This window comes from Saccostrea cucullata, unplaced genomic scaffold (assembly GCF_032062105.1).
Source record: "Saccostrea cucullata isolate Sc308-1 unplaced genomic scaffold, CSIRO_AGI_Scuc_v1 ctg10578, whole genome shotgun sequence".
Taxonomy (NCBI): Eukaryota; Metazoa; Mollusca; class Bivalvia; order Ostreida; family Ostreidae; genus Saccostrea; species Saccostrea cuccullata.
The window spans coordinates 1-22,505 of NW_026924032.1; the positions used below are offsets into that span (position 1 = coordinate 1).

Consider the following 22,505-nt stretch of genomic DNA (forward strand, 5'->3'; position numbering starts at 1 on the left):
TCTAATAGTGTATTCCTTATTTCCATGTTTTTGCAGTAATTTTTTTTTCAGATGTAGTTAAGCAGGAGTATATGGTGTTTCAACACAATTCTGTGCTTGTCTATATTTTCTGAATGACAGTTGTATATTAAATGCCAGAGTTAAGCTTCATTGATATAGGGAAATGATAGTTGATCCCTTGCCATTATGAACTATAGCTGCTTTGAAATTTATATCATGCATGGATTTGAATCGATCGTTTTAATCCTGGGAAGAACACATTATTCTGAACTTCCCTTTTGAAATAGAACAGCTGTAAATTTTGAGCGTAAATTGGCAGGATTTTATTTATTTTTTATTTCCCATCAGAAATAGCTATGTTGTCATGATCTGATTTTTTTTTTTACAGGGTCTGAATGGTTTTGAGGAATTAAGGAAGTATATCAAACAAGGGAGTGAATTCTGTAAGGAAGTGTCGGCCATTATCCAGGAAAGGTTTGTAGTAAATATTGAAGTATAGTTAAGCATCCTTAATCCTATTTATTACATACTTAATATGGTGCATGTGAGGGTCAACAAGTACAATTGATCAAAGAAAACTATTTGAAATCATTTAACATCAATTGAAAAAGAGTAAAATGAAATGATACTGTAACAATGTCATGCTATATAAGCGGTTATTTTAGTATTCTCTTTATAACATTTAATGTCACCTTTTAACTTCAAAAATCTTTTGGGGAAAAAAAATGAACTCAAAGAACTACTAAAATAATGTCTGTAACTTTACTTTCAGTGAAGATAATCCACCCAAATTATGCAACATGATTCATTTTCCACCAACAAATTGGATAAAAGACAAGTTTCATTTTCACTTTCTTCAAATTTTGCCAGACTTTTGATATGATTCTAAATGATTTTAATCATTGTACAGGAGGTCCTAATATTTCCTGACAATTGAAAAAGATCTAAGGGGGCGCTTATAGGGGCAAGGGTGGTTAATAGGGATTATACAGTATATAAATTAACAAATAACATACACAAAATATAAAAGTATTCTACAACAAAGCTCAAATTTTGCCATGGAAAATGTGTTGAAATTTAGGTGTACATTTTAATTTTGATTTAAAATTATTTTGAAAAGAATTATAGTATAGAAGTAAAAATTTGTGTACATAGGGTTGTTGAACCTCAATTTGTCAACGTGTTCGAAAAAAACTACTGGTACTCTGACATTTGCCCTAGCCAAGGGTTTCTGATCTGCTACTTGATTGTCTCACAGTAAGGGTTTATGAGGAGATGAGTGGATCAGAAACCCCTGGCTTGTAAAGATGACATGTACCCATCCATTTAAAATTTAAATTTGATTATATTGTGTTATCTGACAGATTGGTATGTTTTATTTTTCATGTCCTTATGTATCACATTGTTTTTCAGGGCTGACCTAGAGGGAAATTACGCAAAACATCTCAACAAACTCAGTCAGAAACTTGTAAAAGCCACAACAGGAAATTTAGGGTAAGGCATACGTTTGTTCAAATGTACATGTATCAAAGTAGATATGTGTGCAGTTTTGTATAAAATCATGTAAGAGTCACATTTATGTCTCAAAAAACTCAAGGGGGCTATACTGTAGCTGTGTGGAAATAAAAACCTGACAACAACTCAAACATGCAAAATTGACTTTCACAGTTTTGCAGACAAGTTCAAATAATATACATTTTAATATCGACTGGGTTCAAAGACAACATGTGTTTTACTTTTTTTGACATATCTAGATCTTAATTGTGCTTGTTTCCAAATTTGCTATAATTGGCAAGACATAGCTGATCACACAAACAGTGCGAAGTATAAAACATCATAGCGGTCCTAATATATCTCCTCAACATAAAGATCAAATATTCCACTTAGCTGTCTAATATTGATTATTTTGGACTGCTCAGTAAAACAATAGAAAATATTAGACTGTTTAAGTGTAGATTTACATTTATAAGGAAATAATTTTTATACATCCAACAATCCAATTTTGCTTTAGTCTAATTCAAGAAGAGTCCTAAAATCATGCAGGGCCCAGGATTTAGATGTATAATCATAATAAATTGTGGCCACTTGAAAGCACTTCACCAGTAGCTAAGCACTGTGCTGTAAGTTACGAAGGACAATGTAAGATTGACACAAGCACTTGACATATAATTGTAATATGAGCACTCCATTCAAGCACTGTAATATTTTAGGGGGTCCTTTTGTAATTTAGTCCGACTTATTTCAGGTGATCAATGTTAAAGTGTACTTTTCCCATCTAATTATACCCCCCGCAAACGAAGTTTGGGGGGGTATATAGGAATCACCTTGTCCGTCTGTCCGTCCGTCTGTCTGTCCGTCTGTCGGTCTGTCAGTCTGTCCGTCTGTCCGTCTGTCTGTGCAATTGTGTCCGGTCCATATCTTTCTTACAGAGGGACATTAGAATCTACTACTCAACACTAAGATTGCTCATAACCTAAGGGTGTTTCATGACCTTGACCAAAGGTCATTTGGGGAAGTTCAAGGTCACTGGAAGAAAAATTTCATAATTCGTGTCCGGTCCATATCTTTCTTATGATTACACTTGGTAGGTTCTCATTTCACACAAAGATTGCCCATGACCCAAGGGTGTGTCATGACCTTGACCCAAGGTCATTTGGGGAAGTTCAAGGTCACTGGGAGAAAAATTTCAAAATTCATGTTTGACACATATCTTTTATGGATAAACTTGGTAGGTTCTCAGTTCATACAAAGATTGCCCATGACCCAAGGGTGTGTCATGACCTTGACCCAAGGTCATTTGGGGAAGTTCAAGGTCACTGGAAGAAAAATTTCATAATTCGTGTCCGGTCTCTATCTTTCTTATGGATAAACTTGGTAGGTTTTCATTTCACATAAAGATTGCCCATGACCCAAGGGTGTGTCATGACCTTGACCCAAGGTCATTTGGAGAAGTTCAAGGTCACTGGTAGAAAAATTTAATAATTCGTGTCCGGTCCATATCTTTCTTAAGGATAAACTTGGTAGGTTCTCATTTCATACAAAGATTGCCCATGACCCAAGGGTGTGTCATGACCTTGACCCAAGGTCATTTGGGGAAGTTCAAGGTCACTGGAAGAAAAATTTCATAATTCGTGTCCGGTCTATATCTTTCTTATGGATAAACTTGGTAGGTTTTCGTTTCACATTAAGATTGCCCATGACCCAAGGGTGTGTCATGACCTTGATCCAAGGTCAATTGGGAAGTTCAAGGTCGCTGGAAGAAAAATTTTATAAGTCGTGTTTGATACATATCTTTATTATGCAAAAACTTACTTCTGAAAAACCCAGCGGGGGGTATTTTGTCCCAATTGGACAGTTCTAGTTTTTTCAGTGATTTAATTTTTGAGTAGGTTGTGTGTAAGATACATCTATCATATTGTAACAGTTATATTTTTGTTATGACATCCCAATAAACCAGCTGAAGTATCTAATACTGTAGATTCCTTATTTTTGGTGAGTACTTATTATCGCGAATGGGCTCTTCAACGTCATATCGCGAGAATAATAATCCGAGAATGGTTGGTTTATCAAGAGATTTTACAAATAAAAGCGAGTAATTTTAATTCGCGAGTAATGCTTCTCGCAATATTACGCGATAATTATTTCCTCGCATTAAGTTAGGAATTTACAGTATTAGAAACACCAATTCGTTATTCAGTGAATACTAGTATTGACTATTGTGACTTCAGTACTATTCTTAGTACTGTTCTTTCACAGAAGATTTTTTAGTAGCTTAAAATAGAAACACCTAACCTTGTATGACGTTTTATACTTGATTCTGTTATTATCTAGTTTGAGTCAATCGGAGAAAAATATTATTTGCAATAAATTGTATATCAATGATTTGCAACAAAAAAGTTATTTCTTTGTCAATTGTACCTTCTTAATCCCTTTGTTTGCTTGTTTGTCAGTCAGTTTGTAATCTTATTAGACCCGTAAACTAATTCCTTTGGCTGTCTATTAGAACCTTAGCTGACGGATGGCGGTCAGTGGCCAGTGTCATGGAGCAGGAGGCGGAGCTTCACAAGTAAGGGTCAGAGGTCAAAGTTCACAATATAATGTTCCTAAAGATTTCTAAAGATATATATCACTAGAGAATTGTATCGAAGGTGAATGAAAGCATTAGTTTATGCAGAATGTTTAATATTTTTATTTCTTACAGGAATTTAGGTCAGGCATTGGCTGAAGAGATTAGTAAACCATTAAAATCTTTGGTGGAAACCCAGAACAAGGCCAGAAAACCAGTAAGTTAGGGAACCAGAATATCACTTGTAAGCCTGTAAATGTATGGGTACATGTAACAGAACCAGAATATCACTTTTAAGCCTGTAAATGTATGGGTACATGTAACAGAACCAGAATATCACTTGTAAGCCTGTAAATGTATGGGTATACATGTAACAGAACCAGAATATCACTTTTAAGCCTGTAAATGTATGGGTACATGTAACAGAATCAGAATATCACTTGTAAGCCTGTAAATGTATGGGTATACATGTAACAGAACCAGAATATCACTTTTAAGCCTGTAAATGTATGGGTACATGTAACAGAACCAGAATATCACTTTTAAGCCTGTAAATGTATGGGTACATGTAACAGAATCAGAATATCACTTGTAAGCCTGTAAATGTATGGGTATACATGTAACAGAATCAGAATATCACTTGTAAGCCTGTAAATGTATGGGTATACATGTAACAGAACCAGAATATCACTTTAAGCCTGTTAATGTATGGGTACATGTAATAGAACCGGAATAACTTGTATGCGTTTCTGACAAAACCAATCTATCACTGAAAACCAGGAAATTCAATAAGTGATCATGGTGATAGAACCAGAATGTCACTGTGAAGCCAGAAAAGGAGTTAACGTGGATAAATTAAAAAAAATATTTGTTAGAAAATCTTCATATTAAGTAGAAGCAAAATGCAGGTCAGACACATATAAAGAACTTTGTCATAAAAGGTCTTATTTTGTAGATAGAGGCAACAGTGGACAAAAGTCTAAAGACCCTAACAGACAAAAGAACAGAAGAAACCAAGGTATGGAGAAAAATCAATTTATTTATTACTCAGCTTTTTTTTTTTTACTGGTCAATTTATTATTTAGATCATAGGTGTTAAGAGCCATTCTCTGTAATGATTTGAAATTTTATATAGGAGCTGTGGCACGCATAGTCTCAGAATTTCTCCAAACTCTCTATGATAAAAGTCACTGATACCCTAAACTGAAATCAGGCAAAAATTGGTTGCTATGTTTCATAGTTACCATGGCAACATGTCTTAAATTTCGAAAAATGGCATTTTTTAACATGTTTAGAGCCCCATAGTTAACATTTGCGGCAAAGCAAACAATTGGCAATGACTGTTTCCAAAAGTTGAAGGTCAGATGTCTCAAATGCATGATAAACATGTTTGGTAAATCAACTACTATATACGTTACTATGGTAACAAATTATTTAAAAGTAAAAAAATATATACATTGAATTTTATAAAGTCAGACACGTAAAAATAAAAAGCAATTATAGGAGGAAATGTGACCAAATAATAGAAAAAAGAGCCTTGAAACATATACCAAGAACAAAATATGATATTTCATTTTGGTTGACAATGGTTGCCAAGGTTTTTATACCACAGAGAGCCTTCAAAGTAACACTTTGTATGTTTAAATCTGATCCTATCTTTAAAAAAAAGCACATTTCCTCATAACTAACGATCAATTTTATAAGATGTTGGTGTGCTCCAAGTTTTCCCATTTGAAAAAATTCAGATTAGGTTCTTTAAATAGAGCGTTGCTATGGAAATAAGCAGAAAATATATGCTTTAAAAGCTGAAAAATATTTTCTTTCCTTGGATACGTACCCTTAAATGTAGATTCCCAAAACTTTTATGATTGATATTTATTAACAGCTAACTTGACTTTTAATTTTGACTATCATCCAATCTCTAAGTGGATGCAAGAAGTTGGCACAAAGGGTTTAATATTGATATAAAGTTCACAAAATCGAACATTTTCCCTTCTTGGTAACCATAGCAACAGTGTTGTTTTATTCATCAAATTTTATCAATATATGATATTCAACTTCAGTTCTAACAGATAAGTACTATTCAAGCTGAGTCCTTTAATTTGTTTCTTGTTTAAATGGCAATTTAATTCTTACTGCAGCGAAAAATTATTCACTTTTAAGCACTGGTACTTTGTTTCCATGGTAACACTGCCAAGTAGCGATTATACCCAATTTTTCTTATGGTTTTGGTGTTGCAAGGTCCTAAGGATGCATATTTGACAGTCTTGAATTTTCATGTTTTTCCTCAAGACAGTAGCATTAACCCAATCTTAGTTACTTGGTTTGCATGGTTACACTGTGTTACCATGGCAACCATAAAAGTTATTTATAGAATAATATTGCTTAAACTTATATACTTAAGGTCAAACATTTTCAATGTTTTTCTTAAGTCGATGATTGAGTTTGAGCATGTAACACCTAGCATTAGTGAATACGGAGTGTTTTTCAGCATATTTCAGCATTTTAAATGTATTCCAAATGTACCCTTGGTTACCACTCACTTAGAGATATATTCTAAACAGTTTCTTTACAGTATAAGTGACATCAAGGTGTCATGTTTTTGCAAGAATGGTTTGTTTGCTTTTTCTAGTTTTCATTAAGCCACAGTCAAGATTTAAAGTGGCTGAAAATCTCGATTTTTCAAACTTTTCTGGCTGTTGCCATAGCAACCGAGACACATAGCAACGAAATTTTGTTTGATATTTGTTTCTGGTGTCAAGTACTAAGCATGGGTGAAGTTTCATCAAAATTGGTGACCATGCGTGGCAACGAAGTTTAAGTGGTTACAGAGAATGGCTATTAAATAGATAAATTAATCAAGGAATTTTAAAGTAATGTTGAGGCCTCTGAAAGTATTTTTACTTAAGATTTAGTTGGTAATGCTCAACCTGCATGCCAATTTATTATTGTGTTTGGTTGAAACTTTTCAATCCATATTTATTGTGTGACAGTTGAAGTGAAAAGAATTTTTCATGTTTTCTTAATTAACCAGTGCTTGTTTTTTTTTTTCCTAGGCTAAGAAGCAATGTTATATCCACGCCAAAGAAAGTGAGAAAGGAGAGGAACTAAGGTCGGATACCAGTAAAGGGAAAACTGAGAAAGACAAGCACAAAGTAAGACCTTTAACCTCAAAATTAGTAAATGGCCTTGATTAAGTCTGAGAAATATGGAACAAGGACCATTATCTGAGACATACATTCTTAGCACCAGAGTAAGTCAAATCAGCATTAAAATTCACATATTGAAGCATCACAATCCTAAGCATCAGACAGCCCAGATCGGCATTGATTGCTAGCAGTTAGCTAGCAGTAATGACGTAGCATAGCTAAACAGAACTTCTACCTGATGTAACATAAAGTCAATATCAGGGCTCGACATTAACTTTTTTTCCTACTTGTCGATTCGGACAAGTGACCAAGATATTTACTTGTCCGAACTTTAACTTCACTTGTCCAAAAATTTTTCAACGAATATATTGAAAACAATTACTTAAATAAAAAAATTAAACGTGCTTGATTTATTAGTGTTGTTATTGATAAATAAGACAAACACTTATAAAACAAAATTTTATCTAGATTTCCTGTCCTGACAACAACATAAATGTTCGCAAGTGAATCTGTAATATCAATCAAATATATTCCAAACCCGCAAACGTCGTAAGATCCACGCCATGCAATAGTATGGCTGCAATTAGTGAACATCGATCCTGATCAAGTGTGAACTTACATAGCGATTGATATCGGGATCGAAATTCGGGTTTATGTACTGCTTCCTTTTTTATTCAATAAACTTAGTATTCAATAGTTGTTGTTTTTAAATATTATTATTATTTGAAGACTTCTTTACATGAAAAATCACTTGTCCAAATGGACAAGTGCCCAGCAATATTCACTTGTCCGTAATTTTTTTTCATTGGTACCGGACAAGCGGACAAGCGTTAATGTCGAGCCCTGAATATCACTTGTTCTCAAATCAGTTTATATCTGTCAATCATCGTAGTGTTTCATTATGTAATATTCAGTATGATTAGTGTTTGTTTATGTAGATATTTAAGCAGAATCCATAATTTAGAGCCTTTTGCATAATCTTTTCTATGAATTCTTTAAATATAAAAATATAACACGGACTGATTTGAATCATTCTGATTTTACTCCAACATACATTTATTTTTAGATAGAGAAGAAATGTGACCAGATGAGGAAACAGCTGAGGAAATCTGACAAGGATTACTGTGAATTATGTGAAAAGGCAGAGACAGCAAGACAAGAGTGGGAGTTCAATGTTGCCAAGGTAAGGTTCAAAGGTCAGGAGGAGAAACAAGGTAAGGTTCAAAGGTCTGGGGGAGAAACAAGGTAAGGTTCAAAGGTCAGGGGGAGAAACAAGGTAAGGTTCAAAGGTCAGGGGGAGAAACAAGGTGAGGTTCAAAGGTCTGGGGGAGAAACAAGGTAAAGTTCAAAGGTCACAGTCAAAAATAGTTATTTAATGACAGGAGTTGGAATTCTTAAGGAATTAACTCTATATAGTTTTTTGGTTTTTTTTATGTGATCAAGTGAATGGCTTGCATAATTTGCATAAATTATCATGCAAACCAATGGCTTGATCTTCTTTGTAAAGTCCAAAATACTACTTATATTCCTTAATATATTTGTAAAACATAATTCTGGAAATTTATGTGCTCAATACTAGCCCTGCCCACTTCTCTTTCTATCACTTTCTGACATCAACTCTCAACCTCTTGCAGTAAATTTGTTTATTTACTTACAACAATGTTCTTTACTTTACAGGGAAGTTCACAGCTGCAGACCTTAGATGAAGAAAGACTAGCCAAGATGGCTGACTACCTCAATCAGTATAATAGTCACTTGTCAGTCATGGCACCTCGCCTACAAACCGTGAGTTCATGAACACATAATTTTTTTCAAAAATGATCAATGATGATGTAATTAAAAAAGGAACTTTTTTTCCAGTGAAATTTTAAATTGTTATCCAACCCTGAAAATGTAATATCAGTTACAGAGAGTTGTAATAAATTACACGAGCTTTTGTTATCAGTGATATCTATTTAAATATTTTGTTTGAACGTTACAGAGTTGTGATAAATTACACGAGTCTGTGTTATCTATATAATTATTTTGTTTGAACGTTACAGAGTTGTGATAAATTACACGAGTCTGTGATATCTATATAATTATTTTGTTTGAACGTTACAGAGTTGTGATAAATTACACGAGTCTGTGTTATCTATATAATTATTTTGTTTGAACGTTACAGAGTTGTGATAAATTACACGAGTCTGTGATATCTATATAAATATTTTGTTTGAACGTTACAGAGTTGTGATAAATTACACGAGTCTGTGATATCTATATAATTATTTTGTTTGAACGTTACAGAGTTGTGATAAATTACACGAGTCTGTGTTATCTATATAATTATTTTGTTTGAACGTCCCATACCAAAAAAAGGTACAGATTAGGCATGCCTATTCTTGATAAATATAGGCACAAAAAAGGTATACCTAAAGTATACAAGTTTGGAACCACTTCTTCAAGTATAGGTAGCAAATTGGTACAAAAAAGGCATACTAAAGGTATACTTTTCAATGATTCATTTTTTTCTATTTCACATATAGGTACATTTTAGGCACACATAAAACATTAGATTGAGCAGTGAGGCATACCTAAAGTATGCCTATGCATAGTATGGCATATAATTCTAAGAGTCAGATAGGTACATTTTAGGTATACCTAAAAGGTGCCTACATATCAATCTATTAGGAACTTTCAAGGTTGTGCCAAAAGTATGCCAGAGGTATACCAAAAGTATACCTACAAGGTACCTATATTGTACCAAAATCATTAATAGGCACATTTTAGGTACTAAAAAAGCACAATATTGGCACACCATCTAACTAGACCAGTAGGTACATTCCAGGCATACCTAAAAGGTGCCTACATATCAATCTATTAGGAACCTTCAAGGCTGTGCCAAAAGTATGCCAGAGGTATACCAAAAGTATACCTACAAGGTACCTATATTGTACCAAAATCATTAATAGGCACATTTTAGGTACTAAAAAAGCACAATATTGGCACACCATCTAACTAGACCAGTAGGTACATTCCAGGCATACCTAAAAGGTGCCTACATATCAATCTATTAGGTACCTTCAAGGCTGTGCCAAAAGTATGCCAGAGGTATACCAAAAGTATACCTACAAGGTACCTATATTGTACCAAAATCATTAATAGGCACATTTTAGGTACTAAAAAAGCACAATATTGGCACACTGCATAACTATACAAAAAGGTACATTTTAGGCATATCAAAAAATGGGCTTTTGTTGACAAATCAACCACAAAAATTTCTTTCTCCATCAAATTTTTTTTAATTTTTGGCCTTACATAAAAAATACATACTTATCATTCCTTGTGAATGGGGCAGGACTATATTAAGGAAGAATGTAACAATAATTATCAGGTACAAGTAAAAACAAGTAAAAATTTATTATATGATACTATATGAAAATATATATGAAAAATAACTATTTTAAATCCTCTCTATTAACGGAATCTATATATGACAAATCTCCTATATTTAAAAAAAATTGATATTGTTACCTTTAACAAAATAATGATATTTAATATCATTTTTTGCAAGAAAAAAAAACATACCTTTTCAGCATATACAAAACATAATTAATGTAATTTAAATACACTAAGACACCGTAAAAGTATTGAAAGTATACTCCATTTCATGTCCTTTTTTTTGGCCACACATTATTCACTTGCTGCATATGCAATTCATGTAATGTTCATTTCTTTCATAGAGTTTTTACCCAATTGGCACCAAAGAATTTTCTGCACAGTAATAGACCTTTTACCAGGGTAAATACTCATTGCTGTACAGTTGCGATTTTCATCTGGACTCCTTATAAAAACTGATCCTCCATTTGAATGTAGCATGCAATTCCTTCTTTCTTCTTTCATGCCATTCCCTTCAATTCTGAAAAAGTTGTTGCTCTTGAGTCTTCAATTTGAAATTATTTTCAAAAATATTAAATCCAATGCCTGAATCTATAGGGGAGGGGTCCGGGGAGTCTGGAACTTCCTTCCTACTTGCATTATGTATTACTATATATTATGTTATTAAATGTATATATACTTAATCAATTAAAAGTGATTTGGACACCCATCCCCCCCCCCTTACCCTGTTACGATCTCCATCTGAAATTCCTAAAATTTACAATGGAGTTTGAAAAGTGGTAATTAATTTTACTATATTTATATTTTTTAAAAAATCAGATTAGATTTCATACTTACTGACAGAGTTATAGTCTTTATGCATTTCCCCCAAGTTTAGAATGACTACAGGCCTGAGGGGACAAGAATTTTGCTGAAAAAGAAAGTTTGTTCATGAAATTATGTGACATTATTATTAACAAAGTTTACACTAATTTGTATACATAATTTTTTTTTTAAATATAATACTGAAAGCAGAAACATTGTCACTCTGAAATAAATGATGTGTGTCATAACCCCCCCCCCCCTTTTCCCTGGCATGAACCAAGTGGAGAGATAGGGGTTTAAATGATTTTATGTAAACTTATAACATAAATTCAAATCAGTTAATTTTGTTATATTATGTTTTATAAATGCTGTAATTTTGATACTTTAAAATGTTAGAACCCCCCCCTTTTTATATAGAGATCTTTACTTTATATTTCAAATTTCATGTGCCAATGATTAAATTTTCATACTGATCATTTAAATTTCTGTTTGTTATTATCGCCATGCTCATGCAGAGGCTACTGTACATAACCTGTTCCCGCGATATTGACACGTTAATTATTTATTTAAAAGCCTCTGAAACAGTGAAACACTTTTTATGTCTTATTGTTACACATCAGGTTAAACAAAATAATTATTATTTATATGTCTTCACTTAATGTGTAGGCTGTAGCACTGGCTACACGGCCATCTTGAATCAAAACAAACCAAAAATCTACGGTACAATTACCTAGAATTTCGTAAAATTTACACTTGATATTCACATTCTAATGCATTCTTTACGTGCACAAATACACTAACAACAAGCAGCATGAAAATTTACACTAAAATAAAGACTTACCGAACTATAATTCTCCGATTTCTTTTTAAGGCTTTCATCTCGGCAAATTTTCAAAACGTCTCAGAAATGTCCGCGCTCTCCACTGACCAATCGTAGACTTCGCTGGAGTCACGTGATTTTATTATAATTTATTAAATTATTCATAAAATATTTCGTGTAAACAATCTATAATTATAACAATGAACATTTAACAATTATTTAATGAAGCCCCAACTTAAACTGAAAGCCGATTGCGATGAAATCCTTGAAATTTAGCGTGGCTATTTTGGGCAAATAATTGAACCGCCATCTTGACCGCCATTACTATTTTGAGTTTGTTTACATAACAAATCACTCTCAAATTGATTAGGCCCCCTATTTTTTTTTAATTATTCATAATTTTCTTACATGTTAGATTTCAACTAAAATCTTAATTAATGTAACTGACACCAGAGAGTGATACAAACATCGAAATACATGCATGACTGTATACATGGAACATCATGTAAATTATAACAGGTATACAATCCATAAATGCCTAGTTTGTGAATAATTATAAATGATAAGCACCTGTATTTTGTGCATCTTGAGGGCTATTATTTGTATGAAATTTCTGTAAATGTACACTTTTTTTTTTTACTGCTACTGCCCAACTACCGGCAGAGACCTATATACTACCAGTATATAGATCCCTGCTACCGTAAAAGTTAAAGCATCTCTATTTATTTCATTCTGTAATTAATATTCTTTCGATTTTACCCATTCATGTTGAGCTGAATAAATCTAATGAAATCACCGTTTTGTCATGTTTGTGGAGAACTACACGTGATACACGAACAATTTCTGCAGGGTGAAGGTCATCCGGTATAAACACCTGAGGAAATCGACATCGTTTTGCATTCAAAGATAAACAAAGTCTATTTCAAAATACACCAGTAACTGGTCTAATGGATATAAATTCTCAGCCTATAAAATTAATCTAAACATCCCAAACATTTTTGTAGTTACAAAATGTACGAGAGAGAGAGAGAGAGAGAGAGAAAGAGAGAGAGAGATGCAGTGATCGCGTAATGGGACCTCTGCTGGACATAGAGATGTGCAAATAAATTTCATTACTGATAATTTATAATAAAAAGTTGTATCTGTTACAACTAGAGGGGTTTGCTAGCAAACCTGGTTTTGAAAAAAAATGTATTTAGTTTTTAAAACGTTTTATATCTTAATAGTTTATCGGTTTAAAGAGCAAAAGAAATTAAAGAATAATTATGCAAGAATAATACAGAGAAGCATCGTAACTAAGCAGATTTGGCTGTTGGTTACATGACTTTGTGTCCACTTCACTAGGTGCATGGACTAAACCTGATCTCCTGTGGATTACCTGTGTATTGTATGCGTTCAAGCGGAAAGTGATTTCCTGTCTCTAATTGACATATTTCACAGTATTGCAGAATTAGTTTTATAAATGCAAAAACTTGATAAAATGAAATGTAAAAAAAAAAAATTATAATAATTTAGCAAGTGTGTGTGTAGTGGGGGGGGGGGGTGTTAATGGTCAATATAATTGTATACATGTAGTGTTAAACTTTATAAGACAATCCCCTATGTCTTAGAGAATGTTAATCAAAGTTACTAAGAACTGACACTCTTTAAGACAAACTAGTGCATATTTTAAGAACAGAAATGGATCTTTACCTTTTATTTTCCGTAAGAAGATTAATTGAATAAATGATAATTACACATTTGGCATTTGAGAGTAACAATCTTATCACCCCTCCCCATTTTTTCTTTCCACAACACCGCTATATATTATACTGAGAACTTGAAATAATGATGTGAAATCTGAAGTAAAATGTTATTAAAAATTAAATGCACAAATTGTTGAATGATAATTCAACCCCACCCCCACCCCACCCCCACCCAGATACAAAGAACCAGTCATCTAAAAAAGTATTTAAATTCAGGCACTTTGAAAAATGACTGAGTCCAAAGTAGGTACATATTATGCACACTGGAAAATATTTAAGTTCAACATAGGTACATTTCTGGCACACTGAAAAATGACAAAGTTCATAGTAGGTAAGATGGAAAATATCTAAGTCCAAAATAGGTACATTCTAGGCACACTGAAAAATAACAAAGTCTAAAGTAGGCACATTTCAGGCACACTGTAAAATGACAAAGTCCAAATTAGGTACATTTTAGGTACACTGAAAAATGACAAAGTCTAAAGTAGGCACATTTCAGGTACACTGTAAAATGACAAAGTCCAAATTAGGTACATTTTAGGTACACTAGAAAAAAATTAAGTTCATTTTTGGTACAGAATAGGTATGCCTTTTCTGTACCTATAATAGTAGGTACACATTAGGCACAGAAAAGGCACAAAAAAGGTATGCCTATATGTACCTTTTTTTTGTATGGGGTTACAGAGTTGTGATAAATTACACGAGTCTGTGTTATCTATATAATTATTTTGTTTGAACGTTACAGAGTTGTGATAAATTATACGAGTCTGTGATATCTATATAATTATTTTGTTTGAACGTTACAGAGTTGTGATAAATTACACGAGTCTGTGATATCTATATAATTACAGTATTTTGTTTGAACTTTACAGAGTTGTGATAAATTACACGAGTCAGTGATATCAGTTGACATCCAGGAGGATTTGAAGGCGGTGGCTAAACAGCGAGGGACTCAGGGCACACCCCCAGAACAAATATTATTAGACTGCTACGTAAGTAAATTAACACTCAGGGGACACCCCAGAACAGATATTATTAGACTGCTATGTAAGTAAATTAACACTCAGAGGACACCCCCAGAACAGATATTATTAGACTGCTATGTAAGTAAATTAACACTCAGGGGACACCCCCAGAACAGATATTATTAGACTGCTATGTATTAAGTAAATTAACACTCAGGGGACACCCCCAGAACAGATATTATTAGACTGCTACGTAAGTGATTTAACACTCAGGGGACACCCCCAGAACAGATATTATTAGACTGCTTTGTTAGTGATTTAACACTCAGGGGACACTCCCCCCCAGAACAGATATTATTAGACTGCTACGTAAGTGATTTAACACTCAGGGGACCCCCCCCCCCTCCCCCAGAACAGATATTATTAGACTGCTATGTTAGTCAACTCAAGTTATTATTAGACTGCTATGTAAGTCAACTCAAGTTATTATCAGACTGCTATGTAAGTCAACTCAAGTTATTATTAGACGGCTTTGTAAGTCAACTTAAGTTATTATTACACTGCTACATAAGTCAACTCAAGTTATTATTACACTGCTACATAAGTCAACTCAAGTTATTATTACACTGCTACATAATTCAACACTTGGCCAGCACCCTCAGAACAGATATCACTCAATCGCTATATCAGTTAGCTCATCATAACTATCATCTTCATCGTGTCTGCAATCTTATCACATCAATTATATTTACCAAGGTTTATGTTTTTTTCATGGGTAATGTCTTGTATGAAACAGAAGTGATGTAACTTGCATTGGGATTGCTGTCTGGTGCTGCCTTGACGTATAGATATCCTCTTTATGAGGGGATGCTCCAACTTGCAGTGCCCTTGTTTAGTCATTGTGATTGAGACACATTGTAGTTTTGAATCTATCTCAATGGGGACTAAGGAAAATTTTCTTTCTTTTGTCCCATGGAAAAGTCAAAGAAAGATAACTTCTGAATTCAAAATTTCTAAGATGATGAGATTCCAAACAAGAAGAATGAATATCATTGCAAGTCTTGATTGCTCTGATGTTTTTTTTATTTCATATAGTGTTGTTTTTAAACACGAATGGCGTACATCATCCTTGATGATCTAGGACTTCTGAAGGTCCAAGCTATCACTAAAAATGTTCTGTCCTCATCTTATAGTTTTTTTGTGTTACTTGTAGGCAGAAGACTTGCAGTTCAATATGAATGCAGAGAGGAGAAAGAATGCCTTACAGAACTACCTTCTATATTTACGACAGTCTCTAGAACGGGAGAAGAAGGGAAAAGAAGGTATGAAGTTGAACAAAGTTACAGCAAACACTTCATAAATTCAGGATTTAAATATGGAAAATTTTAAATGATTTTCATTACCTGTAGTTTAGAACTATATTCTAACTTTTAGGGTATTATGAATAACTTTTGTAATGAATCATATTGATTCTTTGTTATGTATTTGTTTATGATGGATGATGACTGTGTGTGACAATCATTCTTTTATGCCCTTTCACTGGACATATTAATGGATGGCATATTTAGATTAATATCCTTTTTTGAGTTGACTCAAGGTCAAACTCATTTATATGGAGTTATATTTGAGCAGGCAATAATTTTAACTTTTTCTTCAACAACCTAATACACTGTACAAGTGGTAAGATTAATTCTTCTGTTTATGATTTTATTTTCTATTTTAATCAGGGGTGGAGAAATTAGTCGGGGTTTATAAAGAACGACCAAATTTTGCTGACCAGGACGCGCAAGAGGATGCCAGACAAAGATTGTGCCAGGTCAGTGTAATCACTGAATGATTGATATTATACATTCAATTTACTGTGGAATATTCCTGAGGTTCAATGTTCATGGGTTGTCAAAAATTTCCTGTTTCGTTGGATGAAAGTTAGGACTAGGGCTAGGTTGGAGGTAGAGTTCGGGTTAAATTAGGGTTAGCATTGGTTAGGGCTAGAGTTAGAGTTAGGGTTAGTTAGGGTTAGAGTTTGTGTTAGTTAGGGTTAGAGTTAGGGTTAGTTAGGTTTAGGGTTAGGGATAGTTAGGGTTAGAGTTAGGGTTAGAGTTAGAGTTAGGGTTAGTTAGAGTTAGAGTTAGGGTTGGTTAGGGTTAGCTAGGGTTAGGGTTAGTTAGGGTTAGGGTTATTATGATCATGTATGCTTTTAATAATTGCTAGATATGTACATTTGCTATGTTCAATATAACAGGATGTCACAATAATATTTTATGCTTTCTTGAAAAAGATCAATTAGGGCTAGAGTTAGAGGGTTTAGGTTAGTTAGGGGTAGGGTTATTTGGGTTAGAGTTTGGGTAAGTTAGGGTTAGAGTTAGGGTTAGTTAGGGTTAGGGTTAGGGTTAGGGTTGGTTAGGGTTAGAGTTAGGGTTAGGGTTATTAAGATCATGTAGTCTTTTTTGCCATTAAATAATTGCTAGATATGTACATTTGCTATGTTCAATATAACAGGGTATCACAATAATATTTTATGCTTCCTTGAAAAAGATCAGTTGAGGTTTTTTTGCATTGGATTTTTTTTTTAATTGTAAAACATGTATGTAGTCTGTCTCACTTGTGAATTGGTTTCATTTTTCTAAGCAATTGATGTTTCCATTTCTAGGTGATGTTTATGATGAATTTCCTAGAAGCTAGTCATTATAAAATAGCCTCCGTGTTAGCCAAGCTAGAATGCCAACCAAAGCTTGAGCATAAGTTTGCCAAGTACATAGAAACAGTCAGGGATAAACAGGTAAATTTTTATTCTAAATACCGTATATCCGTTTTTTTCCGCAGTGATCTATTTTTCACAATTTTTGTGATCATTTATAATTCACAATATATAAAACAGGCAGAATTATTTATAGTGTGACATTAAAACATTACCATTTTAAACAAAAAAATCTTCAATCATAAAAAATAACTTTAATACGCAAAATATAAACTGTACCAATCTACCCCTTTTTCTCAATCTTTCCAACACGCGAAAAAAAACGGATATACAGTATTCATAACAGGCCCAGGGATCGTAAATCTTCCCAAATTTGTGTCAAAATATGTGCTGCAGATGTACTTTTATGCACGAAATCATAATTAAGCGGAAACTTTGTTTCCGTGCAATATGCTGGTAGAAATTTTGCATGGATATCTTAAGACTCTCATTATATGCCTTATATGTGCATGAATTTCAATGGGACAAATTTCCACGGAAAGTTTGTGAAAACTTACATAGTGCAAATTAATACCATGAAAAACCATGACTTCTACAGTATATTTGTGCTTAATTTTTGATTTAGAAGTCAAAAGGTCAAGGATGAAACTTTGTATGATCAATTTTGATACTGCTTTGGTATGTAAATTCAGAGTGTAGGTTTACAAATCATGATTAAGATCTTGACAAATCTCAGTCTTTTTCATGACAACTCATGGTTATATACTGTAAATCTCTTTTTATTCGTGAGAACTTTATTTTCGCATAATTACATGAGACAGTGTGCTCACGAAAATTTAATTCTCTCGTAAAATAGTATTTCCTAGAGTTATATAGAGAATAACCACACTTCATGAAAATTTTGTCTCGCTTATCAAGAATCAAAGACTTATCTCGCAAAAATAAGGTGTGACAAAAATTTAGTGATCTACAGTACGTACATTGGGTATTTCAGCTTAGTAATGATACAGACTAATTTATAAATGTAGATTCTTTGAAAGGTTTGAGACTAGTAACTAAATAACTTGTCTTTGGTTTATTTTTATAGGGAATTCCGACCAGTGTCCTGCGTCTACCAATCAACATAGCTCTGGAGGGGAATTCCGGCTATGATGTTACCTCGGTAACTGTTGGAGCTCTAGCCAATCAAACACAGTCTGATCCATACGAGGAACCATTTGGTAAATTTAGTTTCCAATTTATTTTATTTTTATCCCTTACACATAGTATACAATATAATTTTGTCAATATATTTCTCTCTGAAATTAAAAACTTAGCCTGCGGGTTTTGGAAATTCCTCGTTTTGTTTTTAAAAACGGACTATAGAGTGATCCTTTTTATTTGGACATTAAATCAAGATTTAATATTATTTACTGGAAAGAACACTGTCAATGGGTTCTAATATGTACTTTAATAAGCTTCATGATTTGAGACTTTGGCATGGAGATGGATGCACTAAATCATGAATACCAGTAAGATTTCATATATATATATACAAGACATGTACAGTATCACTGTATATGTAATTGATAAAATCTCTGCCATTAAGGGGCCCTTTCACCTGTTTTATACATAAAGTTATTAAAAATATTACTGAATATTTCGATTGCAGACCTGTTTACTGCACAATTTCACTGTATTTTGTACGGATTTTTATTCAAAGTACGTCTCATGTTTTGCTATTATGGAAATATGGACACAGAAAAATATGTTAGTTTGGAATTTGGGACTTAGTTTTCGTTATAATCTGTCTCAGTTTCACTCCTTTTAATTGCTAAAAAAGAGAAAGTTTTCAAACACATATTGAGTGATGTCGGGTTTCAAAATTGCTGTGGTATAAAATGACAAAGACCATGATTATCATGATTATAAACCAAGTTTTAGTAATTAAGAAAAACAGTTGTTCTCTATATTCCTATTTGTAAAATCGATGAAAAGTGAAATCTTACTGGTAAATGCCAAATCTCACAGACAAATCTATTAAAAAATACTAAGAGACAAGGATAAGGGTAAACAGGTCTGCGATTGTATTATTATAGAGAGTAAAAGTCCGTTTATTTTGCAGCTGATGACGAATTTGAGGATGTTGTTGACAGTCACGTGATTGGTCGATGTCGAGCCCTTTATGATTATGATGCCAATAGGAATGATGAACTGACGATTAGATACGGTAATTTTCACTATGTCAGACTTGAGTTATTTCTATTTTTTAAAATGCCTAATTGTAAACATGGCATGATTTCTATGAAGTACCAAGAGGGGGGATGTACTAAAGCTTTAGAAGTATAAAAGCATACATTACCTTATTTCTTCATGAATTTTTTCTCCTTATATTTCAGACTGTAAATGACTTCTGTATTGTTAGCTCACCTGAGCCGAAGGCTCAAGTGAGCTTTTCTGATCACATTTTGTCCGTCGTCCGTCCGTCCGTCTGTCTGTCCGTCTGTAAACTTTTCACGTTTTTGACTTCTTCTTAAGAACCACTGGGCCAATTTTGACCAAACTTGGTACAAAGCATCCTTGGGTAAAGGGAAATTTAAATTGTTAAAACGAAGGGACATATCCCCTCGCAAGGGGAGATAATCAAGAAAAGACAAAAATAGGGTTGGGTCATTAAAAAATCTTCTTCTCAAGAACCACTGGGCCAGTAAAGCTGAAACTTAGGTGGAAGTATCCTGGTATAATGTAGATTCTAAATTGTTCAAATCATGACCCCCGGGGGAAGGGCGAGGCCACAATGGGGTATCAAAATTTTATATAGAAATATATAGGAAAAATCTTTGAAAATCTTCTTCTCAAGAACCACTGGGCCTGAAAAGCTGAAACTTATGTGGAAGCATCCTGGTATAGTGTAGATTCTAAATTGTTCAAATTATGACCTCCGGGGGAAGGGTGGGGCCACAATGGGGTATCAAAGTTTTACATAGAAATATATAGGAAAAATCTTTGAAAATCTTCTTCTCTAGAACCACTGGGCCAGAAAAGCTGAAACTTATGTGGAAGCATCCTGGTATAATGTAGATTCTAAATTGTTCAAATAATGACCCCCGGGGGAAGGGCGGGGCCACAATTGGGAATCAAAGTTTTATATAGAAATATGTAGGAAAAATCTTCTTCTCAAGAACCACTGGGCCAGAAAAAGTGAAGCTTATGTGGAAGCATTCTGGGCTAGTGTAAATTCTAAATTGTAGGAATCATGACCCCCGGGGAAGGGTGGGCCATTATAGGGAATCAAAGTTGTACATAAAAATATATAGGAAAAGTCTTTGAAAATCTTCTTCTCAGGAACCACTGGGCCAAAAAGCTGAAACATATGTGCCCATGGAAGGATCATGGGGTAGTGTAGATTTCAAAATGTCTAAATTATGATCATTGGGGTAGGGTGGGGATGCATTATGTATAGGAAGGGGGAAATCTGGTAAAGAACAGAATGGTCAAAGCTTCTCAGGTGAGCGATGTGGCCGATGGGCCTCTTGTTTTTTTTTTCCTTTAAACAATTTATTATTATTATATTTCTTTTTATTTACAGGTGATGTAATAAACGTTTATGATAAACAGTTAGACGGCTGGTGGCAGGGAGAATTACATGGACGAGTTGGGATATTTCCCGCGACATACGTGGAGGAGATATGAGATATTATTGCACAATATGACACTCCGGATATCTCCAAAATATCTAAAAATAGATATAATGACCTTGACCTGGAAATGGTTGTGTGGAACAAGTCATCTGTTGCAGAATTTTTTTAAGTTCAAGGACAAGAGACTCGGTGACCTTGATATTTGGAAAATTGTGATTCACAAGGTGATCTGAAGGAATATTAATTGTGACCTTTATATAAAGGTCTACCTCGCAGTCTGGAAAGAAAAAAACTTTCTGTTTTAAGTATTTGATACAGAAGGAGATGCGTCCATATTTTAGTAGTGAGCCCTTGTATATTATTCAAAATTGACATTATATGATATGAGTAAAAGGAAGTTCTATACAAACACTTGCCATTAAAGTGTATTTATATATATAAAGAAGAAAAAGTGCTATAATTGTTGAATTTCATCCAGGATGTGCTTATGTAGGTGTAAATGGTTTCTTGTGGGTATGAAGCTTAACACTATTTATTCACTTGTTATATATAATGGTTTATTATTTAGTTTATTAATATATAAGCTGTGTTCAAATGAATTGCATAAAATACACATGAAAAGCATAATATGTATGCTCCATATTGTTGGAATTTCCTCCAAGAAAATGTGTTCATATGCCACTTTCATTGTTAATGTGAATATTTAATTGAAAAATTCTTTGGCCACCAATTTGTGAAGATTTAAAAAAAAAATATAGTTGCTGTTTTAAACATAGTCCAGGCTTTGTTGTATGTATCTGTTTCACTAAAAAGAACATGAGTGTTATATTGTTTCATGGAACAAAGTATTTAGCATGGTTAAGTACAGGTATTCTTGTTTCCTGATTTTTAGGGGAAGAAGAAAAAGGAAATAAAAGGTTACTAACTTCTCAAGATAAAATGTCTTCCAGAAGGATTGAGTACTTAATTGTTACATTATTTCTTTCTACATTAATTATTATATAATTGTGAAATTAACTTTTAAATATTTCAGTTGAAAATCACATAAGGTTGTATATTTCCACCTATAATTTTGTTGATTTTTATTAAAGTGTAAAATTGATTAGCAACTGATTATGTATGATAATTTGAAGAAAGGACTTATTTAAAAAATGATTTAATATATGCTTGCTATCATATTGAATGTTGATTTGCTAATTCAATCATGATAGAATTCAATCAGTTACATTTATGAATTTCAACAGATTTAATTATCTTTCA

At 33.4% G+C, this 22,505-nt stretch overlaps 1 protein-coding gene across 1 annotated transcript; it reads left to right on the forward strand.

Moving 5' to 3' along the window:
* Positions 1-379: 379 nt before the first annotated feature.
* LOC134265535 (nostrin-like) lies at positions 380-22,469 on the forward strand (the record flags this gene model as incomplete). The annotated part of the gene is made up of 15 exons (XM_062747758.1): positions 380-474; positions 1,414-1,494; positions 4,004-4,066; positions 4,202-4,283; positions 5,022-5,084; positions 7,123-7,221; positions 8,282-8,398; positions 8,893-9,000; positions 14,835-14,954; positions 16,141-16,249; positions 16,655-16,743; positions 17,578-17,706; positions 18,713-18,845; positions 19,730-19,834; positions 21,194-22,469. Coding segments are annotated over 15 exons (1,497 nt in total), but the record flags the coding sequence as incomplete, so codon positions are not given.
* Between the last annotated feature and the right edge of the window lie 36 nt (positions 22,470-22,505).